The sequence below is a fragment of the Bombus fervidus genome, chromosome 3, assembly GCF_041682495.2.
Source record: "Bombus fervidus isolate BK054 chromosome 3, iyBomFerv1, whole genome shotgun sequence".
Classification (NCBI taxonomy): Eukaryota; Metazoa; Arthropoda; class Insecta; order Hymenoptera; family Apidae; genus Bombus; species Bombus fervidus.
The window spans coordinates 13,508,518-13,517,829 of record NC_091519.1 but is presented as its reverse complement, the minus strand read 5'-3'; the positions used below and the strand labels follow the sequence as shown (position 1 = coordinate 13,517,829).

Below are 9,312 nucleotides of genomic sequence, written 5' to 3'. Positions count from 1 at the left end.
AAATCGTGCAACAGTAGAGGTACTACTACTTGCACAGTCACGAATAGAAATAGAAATAGGAATACTAATACGAGTAATGATGGACGTTTACAGACATATCGCTATATACCCAGTCCGTTGAAGCAATTTGTACGCTGTCGTAACGTCATCATTGGCACGCTGTAGGACCACCGCGCTATTCCATCAACGCGATTCCGTTGCCAGCAACACGCCGAAGTTCGTCTATACTTTGTTCTCGGGCCGAACATTTCTCCCGCGTCGCTAGTTTCGGATCTTCCTTTCTCGTAGCTTCGTCTCCCTCCGCGACTATTTCACGCGCGTCTCGCCCTTTTTTCCTGGCCGTTCCCAAATTCTATCAGCGTTTCGAAAAAACCGCGTGGTTCTTTTTCCTGCGTTGCAAGAATTACCGGACGTTTTTGCCTAATCCTTTCCACTCGTTCTTCCTTTCTTAACCCTGTTTTACGCCTTTCCTAATCGGAATCGACGATCGAGGAGCGCAACTAGCGATAAATTCTCCTTCGCTAGTTACGATCGACTTCTAACGCATCCAGGATGGCTTTGAACCACAAGATCCTAGGTAAGCGATCCTTGCATTTACAGTCCGCGTATACATCGCTGATCGTAAGTATTAGGACATCTATTCGTTACAATCATTGAGAGTTTCTAAAGTTACAAACAACGAGAACGAAACCGCGAATCTATATCATTGTAAAACGTGTAGAAAATAAGAACAACGAGAAGTATTTGACTCGAACTATAGATCGGCTGATGTTCTAATAATTATGGGTCGACAGTGTATCGCGGAAACCAACCTTCGGATTAACGCTCGTTCAAAGAATACAGTTCGTTAAAGACGCGACTTATCCGCTACACACGATGACACGCGCGTTCATCCGAATCGAACTTGGAACTTTCGAATCGAATTGAAACGAATCAAAGGTCGAGCAAGCATTATACGCTCAACGCCGACATGCGCTGCTTACCGCAACGAAGATCGCGACACAATCCGCCCGCGCACTGTGCCAGCCAACGCGAATATAAATAGCAGCCGGAAGCAACTGTGAAGTTCTGGGTGAAGGTCGCCGTCAATCCTCAAACGCGCCAAAAAACTTCCGAATTCGAGTACCAAAACGATACCGCGCGTCGTTTAGATTTTAAACGCGTGGTTAACACGTTGATTGTCATGCAAATACAGCGGCTACGAAAAGTATTGGCAGGTCATTGTATTCATTCATTCAGCCATTGTATTATAACATTTACATACTGATTAATTACTATTCGAGTATATTCAATCTCGTATCATTTAATGGCATACTTCGTATGACTACAAAACTTTGATATCACGCAAATGAAATATAGAATCTGCTATAAAAAAAAAATACACTCCATTGAAAGATAAAGATATGTGCCAATACTTTTTGTAGTCACTGTGTATATATTTTGCCCTGAAAGCCGCGATAGATCGAGATACATTATATCATAACTAGACTCCAAGTTCTTCTGCATTTACGATAAATTTAAATGTGCGAGTATTCAGAGAATGTGTATAACAATCGAAAATAAAACATCCAAAATGGATTACTCGTCATAACTTTCAGTGAACGAAACAAATTACCGAATAGGTTTCAATTTCTTTAGTCCTCTTCATAGGTATTCACAATCTAATCGTAACATTTAATTCTTGCAAAATAGTACATTGCGTTTGCGCCCTTTTTTCCGACGATGTTATCTACATCATTCGTATCGTTGAATATTTTTCTTTAATAACGAACAAAAGGGGGCCTCAACTCCAATGGCCCTGTCCTTGAGATATATTGTAGAGGGGAAGGGCCTGAGTAACATGCACTTGGTTCGTTAGGTTAGATCTTTCGAGGGATCTAACGTAGCTAGCCACCCATGGAATGAAACCTAACCTAACTTTATCTAACAATACCTTGCCACAATTAAGTTCGCAATCAAACGCATATGCAATTTCATTTTTGACCATTTGTATCGGAGTAAAAGCATTCTAGCAAGTATCATTGTCTTCTTGTCATAACTTTTGAACCACGATCGTCCTATGGCTGGAATAAAGCTTCGAAATTCAACAAAATTATGGTTGAAGCCTCCTTGCGTGTGTAACTGGTCATTTTTTCTAGTCCATGAAACTCGTCATATTTTAATGATTTTGCAAAAAGTTCGGTAAAACGTAGCTCACCAGTGGCCATCGTGTCAGTCAACGTGTTAATAAGAACGATTAATTCCTAACATTCGCGGCTGAATCAATGGAATCTGGACGTACTTATCGAGAATTCACGGGTACCGCGCAGTTTTCGTTTAACCTCGATCTGTCCGATCGAGTTATTTAGCGACGCAACAAATTGAAATCGACCTGCTCTATGTAGTACAGGGTCGAATCGCTACCGACGGTGCCAATTGATTTCAAAAAATTGATGCAAGTGGATACGCACGTGTCAAACGCGTGCGGCTAGATCAATCGTTGGTCCTCTTTTGTTTAACGACCTCGTTGTCCACCTATTGTACGTTCCTACCCGCAGCTCGACGAATACATTCCCGATGAGACCCTTGCCGCTCGTGCTTTCAGATTCGCTGACATGTAGACAAGTGTTAAACATCATGGTGATCCTTGGTTTCATGCTAAACTATATGCTACGCGTCAACATGACGATCGCCATAGTATCGATGGTAATCCCGAGCAACGATACTTGGCGGTTGAACGATTCGAGTAAATCTGCCACGACCGAGTACTTCGATCGTGGAATCACGGTAAACGTTACCGCGCTCGATAATGGAACAGCGACGATCGTCCCTAATCCCGCTACAGCTTCGTTCCCCTATGCGCCTGCACACGTACGTTACAGTTTATCCTTCGAAGGCTTTATCGTTCTTCTTTCATCCGTTCGATACGATCAAGATTTCCGCTCTGCTTCCCAGGAGGAAACGAATCGGACCAGATATCCGTGGAACGAGTACCAAGTGAATCTCGTGCTGGGTAGCTTTTTCTGGGGCTACATATGCACAGAGTTGCCAGGTGGCCGTCTCGCTGAAGTAGTAGGACCTAAAAGAGTGTTTGGATACAGTATGATGGTATCTAGCGCTGTTACGTTATTAACACCTCTGTCGGCGACTTATGGCTACATCGCTGTCGTCGTCTTAAGAGCGGTGCTTGGATTCATGTTGGTGAGTTTTTCAATTTTAATTGCTTGGTCTTACCGATCTCGATTTCCCCATTCTATCTTGTAATAGCGTCTTTCTTTGTTGGCCTACGCCGTGTAATCGATTTCCCACATACATATGCAGGGAGCTACTTGGCCTGCCATGCAGCCGATGACCGCAAGGTGGATACCACCGACGGAACGTAGCAAATTCGTCTCGAATATGATGGGTAAGTAAATGACTTGTGAGTACAGGGGCGTAGCAAAAAGTTTAAATGTAAAGAGGGGTACGGAAAATAATTCTGCAACACAAATTGTATCTGACAAGAAGAATGAATAAATATAATACAGTGGCTGCAAAAAATATTTGTACGTTCCCTTATTTTCTACTGAAGCGTCTTTTTGTCGAGTAGGTACATTTCATTTTCACATTATCAAATAGTGCCTGCTAGTAGGCATATGTAAGTATTACTAAATGACACAAAATCTTCACTGGAACTAATTAAACACTGCGAAATCACTTGGAATAAATTACTTGGTACATGAATGCTGTAATAAATACAACGGTGTGCAAATATATGCACATAGTGCAGCCATTGTATATAGTCCGAATAGGTGGCTGTTAGCAACATGATGAAAAATACCCAATAGAGAAGTTACTAATATGTGCATATACACATATACAAATTGGCAAACTTTAAACTTCCTTTTTGCTCGCTACCGTAGGTAGCTCATCCGCGCCGGGTGCAAAGATAAAGAAAGAAAGAAAGAAAGAAGGAAAGAAAATTTCTTTGAACGTCGCGTGTCTATCGTGTTTTAGCTTCGTCGCTCGGAGCGGCGATAACTATGCCGATTTGTGGATTTCTAATCGCTTACCTCGGTTGGGAATCCGTGTTCTACGTAACCGGAGCGATAGGCCTTGTATGGAGCGTAGCTTGGTTTCTCTTAATATTCGATTCTCCTAGACAACATCCGAGAATCACGATCGAGGAACGCCAATATATCGAAGACTCGATCGGTTCTACTTCCACGACAAAGGTACGATCGAAGAGTACATAGGCATCTAATTCAATACGTTATCTCTCTGTTTTTGGTTTGCAGCGGTTGCCCGTTCCGTGGAAATCCATCTTTCTCTCGACTCCCGTTTGGGCTATCGTGCTGACTCACTCGTGTAACGTGTTCGGTTACTTTACCGTTGTCAATCAACTACCAACTTACATGAAGTACATCTTAAATTTCAACATCAAAGAGGTACGTACTAACGCTTACCTTAGAAACGATGATTTTCTTCGATTTACTCCACCGCGTTTCTTGTTTCTCCATAGAACGGATTATTATCCTCCTTGCCGTACCTTGGCAAATACATCTTTGCCGTTACAACATCCTCTGTGGCCGACTATTTGTTCAAGACGAAGAAATTGTCGGTAACGGCTATTCGAAAAATCTTCACTAGCTTCGGTAAGCGTAGAATTTTGATCGGGATTAACGTTGCTGCGTTCTACAAATTTTTATATTTCTACCTTGCCTGAATATTGATGAAACAAAGAAAATGGTTAAAAAGGTTCAGAAGATTTATCAGCGTAGAATTTAAACGAGAAATCAGAAACACCTATAAGAATTTTTTCATATTCTGTTCAGACATGAGTTATTTTTTAACATTAGAGAAACAGAAATGAGTGGAAATTTGCAGAAAAAAACGCGGCAATGTTAATCTGCCGTAAGATTACATTGACGTAACGATATTCGTTTTTTTAGCGAATTATGAGCTCATTGTCTCTCCCGTTTCCTATCACCTTCATATTTTTCTTTGAACAATTCTCTATCGTTTCTGATGACTTTTATCAGGTAGATACATTCTTTAATTGTTATCATAATCTACCTCAAGTATCATTACTATATCTGATATATCAATCAATAGTAGTCAATAGTAAGTATAATAGTAATAATATCAATAGTAATCGGTATTTTTTCCGAGTTTAATAAAGAATTAAATAAATCAAAATATTTTTTTTTATTACTTCTCATACTAGTTTCGTTTGTTCGCAGCCGTGTTAAGTCCAGGGTTATTGATGATCGTGCAAGCAAATTACGGATACGACCGCGTTACGTCCGTGTCGATTTTCACTATTGCTCTGACGATCAACGGTGCAGTGACAGCTGGATATCTGGGGAACAGTTTAGACATTGCACCCAACTTTTCAGGCACTATTTTCGGCGTGATGAACACGCTCGGTTCCCTAGGCGGATTTCTAAGCAGTTACATGGTCGGCTCGTTAACCTATAAAAATCAAACCTATTCAGGATGGAGTATCGTTTTTTGGATATTAGGGTGGACTTATTGTCTTGGCGCACTTACGTTTACCATTTTCGGTAGCGGTCAGTTACAACCGTGGAACAATCCCGAGAAGAAGCAAGTACGAAAACAAAGCAACGTAATCACCATCGATCATCCGCAGGAAATCGTTTCGCTAGACGAAAAGACTGTCCCTTAACGAAATAATTGAAAAATAAAACTACAATTTCAACTCAAATGTATGATAACCTAAGATTTACTATGTTTTTCCATAAACAAAACGTATTACCATTATGATTGTTATTAAATCCTGCATCGATTTCCGATATTTCGAAAAAACGTTTGAACAGAGACGAGTTACGGTTAGTGACAGAATTTGAAACACTTCGAATCGCTTCGAATCTGTATCGTACATGTGGCGCCAAATTTGAACGACTTCGAACACGCTTCAAAACTTAAAAAGACTCAACATCTGTCAAGACCTGAGAATTTTAAGCTTCGAAACATGTTCGAAGCGATCCGAATTTTCCCCATACGTACAGATTTATCCCGTTGGTAGATACAGCATTCTGTGCTTTCAATTCGATATTCCGAAACCCTACAACAGAAAAAATAGGCAGAATCTGACGTCGATGCTACAACGTAATTCTGATTATCTTTCATCGGTTCATTCGTATGGCACTTATTAACGATCGGTAAAAAAGACCTCTGCATCCTTCTGTGAATCTGTCTTAAGTTCGAATAATCTATCCTCCGAAGAGAATTTCATTTCCTCCTGCCAATAGTTCGTATCGAGGAACAGTTCGATGAATTATTATCTTAGCGCGTTTCGATCCACCATTTGATCGTAAACGAAATCGTCGTAGCGATTCAACATAGCGTAACGATCGGACAAGTCATACGATTCGATAAAATGTGATATATCGTATAAGATAAAGAAAGAACGATGCTACGGGATGGTGCGCCACTGCGTGTCAGCAATTTGAAAATAGGTAGGCGGGTCGAGGAACGAAGGAAGCACGAATGTATCGGCGCGCCGCGCCGCGGCGACCAGGCGGCGGCGAGGCGGCGCATCCGCGTCGCGATGACCGGCGTATAGGCGCCGCGCGTTGCGGTGGTGCTCGCCGTGACGCGTGGCGCTGCGGCGCTCTGCCGATGTACCAGGAACACAGTCGGTCCAAGAGTTCATTCGCGCCTTCTCTTTCGCCCCAACTTTCCTCTTAATTTTAATTTATTCATCGCAGTCTATCTCGCGCTGAATAGCGCCAGAAACTCGCAATTTCCTACGTGGTTAAGCCTTTTATCGTTTCTACGCTTTCAAGTAATTTTACGCGTTTTAAACGCCAGAGAAACCAAAATAAACGTACGACGAATCATCGGAAACGTTCAACTTCTGCGCTACGTACCGATTAACAATAATACGTTATGGAACATCCGGTCCCTGGCGAGAAGGTCAAAGGATAACAACAAAATAACGATTCGTTGATCGATGAACGAGCAAGTACGTAACGATTAATCGAATATGCGCGTACGAAATAGCTGTGTAACGTTAAAGCAGACGCCACGTAGGTACAGTGACTCGCGCATGTATTCGTACGCTTAGCACAGAAAATATTTCGGAATATATTACGTGCATTTTACGAAGCTTTGTGAAACCCTAGCTCTATAATGAGATACGTCTATGATCGTTGTAATGGTAAAGTATAAAAGCAATGCAAAAATGTACGTAGAATCTACGAGATACATTTACAAATACACGCTTAGTGAAAAACTATAAAATATTACTTTCAAATATACGATTAGTGCAAAAGATGATCTCGCAAGATATTCTAGTTCATTATTAATATATGCAGCGAGTAATTGTCTGTCCAAAAATACTTTTGTAAGCTTCTACAAAACATCTTGTAATTTCTACGTGCATCTAAAATTTTATCAATCCGTATAATCACGATAGCTATGTCTCGTTACGAGAATAACGAACGAGATTTCAAAACGTTTTTGTATAACATACGCGTAAGAAGTTTCTACGCGTTTCGGCGAGTGTTTCGCGAGCCGCTGTAAATCATCGTACGTAAAAGCGAACAGTCAAGGAAAAAGTACAACGTACGTAAAGAACAACGTAGTGGCCGGACATATGTACTTAAGACGAAGGCGATAGAATGCCAAGCATTCGCGGACTGCGCTACCGAATTCAATCGCTATGTCAGAAAGAAGAGGAGATCAGAAGAGAAACGGAGGTAGAGCCGCGGTGAAGTTTGCCGCGCGGGACCGCCCGCCCGACGAATCGTTTACCAGGCGAGCAGACGAGTCGACTGGTCGTCGTCCGAAGGGGCACCTTCCTTCGCCGGATACTTGCCTACTCCGTTGTGATTAACTAAGGTTTAATCAGCTTTATAAGCTAAACTTTTGTCAACATGCACGCGCACGTATGATAATCCGCGCAGTTATCTTCGCAGTGTTCGATTATCGAAAACATTCTGATTCGCGTCCGCAACGATGGATCGTCGCCACGAATACGCACAAGCGGCGTTTCCGATCGCTCGCGCCTTTACCATCGAGCGTCGCGTCCTGTGACGTCGAGCGACGTCGCGTGGCGTCGCGTCAATTCGACGCGAGTTTACGCGTACTTAGAGACCCGTCGATCGAGCGGGCGACTCGAGTTTCATATGCGTTCCTGATCACGGTATTCGCGGCGCGTCGGACACGCTTTCCGCGCGACTTCGAATTTCACGAGGATCAGCGGTGACCACGATTGAAGAAACTTTCGTTTGAACCGAAGAAACATCGGCGTACACTCGCGTCTCGTCACGTTCGATTTTTATTGCTCGACCGAACGACCGATCGGGCTGTATATCGAATATCGAGGCACCGTGTGTGTAAATTTTTCGAGGTATAATCGAGCTGGAATGATTTCGCATTGAACATAGAAACGTAAGGAGAAAACGGTCCTAGCCGATTATTAAGGCTTCTTCTGGTAATAACGCGTTGGAAAGGAACGGTTGCACGCACCGATCTTGCTCAGGAACGCCGATGCCCTCGAGTAGCAGCGAAACGATTCTCAGCGCGGCAAACTGCCTTCCTGCCGCCCCCGACTCATGGGAACGTCCTCGGGGCGATGCGGGAACCAACGTTCAACGCCTCCTCTCTTCCAACGTGATTTTACTTTCGGCCTGCCTTTTATCTCCTTCCGTCTTTCTGGCCTCGGCCTCTGTCTGCTTCTCGATCGTGGAATCGATGACACAGCGCTACGCGACGCAGCGCCGCGGCGCTCCGTTCGATTCTATCGCAGGAAGCGGGAAACGCGACAAAAACTTGGTACTTGTGGTCGATCAGACGCGAAAGGAGTAGTCGATCAGACGCGAAAAAAGAAGTAACTGGCGGAGACCTGACTCGGAAGCAAGGAGCATGTGGACACGCGAATCACGAGAAACCGATCGATCGTGCAACGAGAAGACGAGATGGCGATTGAGAGAGAACCGGTAGCCCAGACGAGGCTAAGAAAGAGAGAGAGAGTGTGTGTGTGTGGCGCGGGATGGGGCCGTTGATGGGAAGAGGAAAAAGAAAAGGGGCGAAGATGAGCGGCACGTATGCCAAGCATGCGGGTGAGAAACACCCGAGGCGGCTGACCGGCCGATCCGCCCACGTTTAAGGTGCGCATCGACGTTGCGAACCGTACCGAACCGAGCCGAACCCAATCAGACCGGACCACACCGTTCTGCACGGCATCTCACACTCTGCCATCCGGATTCGCCCCGCGGCACACCAACGACCGTGGTAAAACGGTTGGCTGCATCCTCCTTCGAATCCGCGCCGAGCCAAGCGCCGAGTTGACGTCCTCCGCTGCGAACCACCACAGAGAACAGA

General features: G+C 43.8%; 1 protein-coding gene and 1 long non-coding RNA gene across 2 annotated transcripts; one reads left to right on the top strand and one right to left on the bottom strand.

The window, feature by feature from the left end:
- The first annotated feature begins 215 nt into the window (after window positions 1-215).
- On the top strand, window positions 216-5,739 carry LOC139985699 (putative inorganic phosphate cotransporter). Its single transcript, XM_072000332.1, has 8 exons — window positions 216-577; window positions 2,585-2,850; window positions 2,935-3,180; window positions 3,301-3,385; window positions 3,976-4,193; window positions 4,257-4,406; window positions 4,481-4,613; window positions 5,202-5,739. Exons 1-8 carry the CDS (start codon window positions 553-555, stop codon window positions 5,645-5,647), a joined length of 1,569 nt encoding a protein of 522 aa, XP_071856433.1. The 5' UTR covers window positions 216-552; the 3' UTR covers window positions 5,648-5,739.
- On the bottom strand, window positions 4,886-5,926 carry LOC139985721 (uncharacterized). Its single transcript, XR_011799479.1, has 2 exons — window positions 5,738-5,926; window positions 4,886-5,642 (listed from the first exon to the last, which is right to left on the bottom strand). It is a non-coding gene; the product is annotated as an uncharacterized lncRNA (long non-coding RNA).
- Between the last annotated feature and the right edge of the window lie 3,386 nt (window positions 5,927-9,312).

Excerpts from the sequence above, each read along its gene's own strand:
- LOC139985699 (XM_072000332.1), top strand. The coding sequence starts at position 553 with ATGGCTTTGAACCACAAGATCCTAG. Across the intron at positions 3,181-3,300 it reads CGGTGCTTGGATTCATGTTG|GGAGCTACTTGGCCTGCCAT; the intron begins GTGAGTTTTTCA and ends ATACATATGCAG. Across the intron at positions 4,407-4,480 it reads TAAATTTCAACATCAAAGAG|AACGGATTATTATCCTCCTT; the intron begins GTACGTACTAAC and ends GTTTCTCCATAG.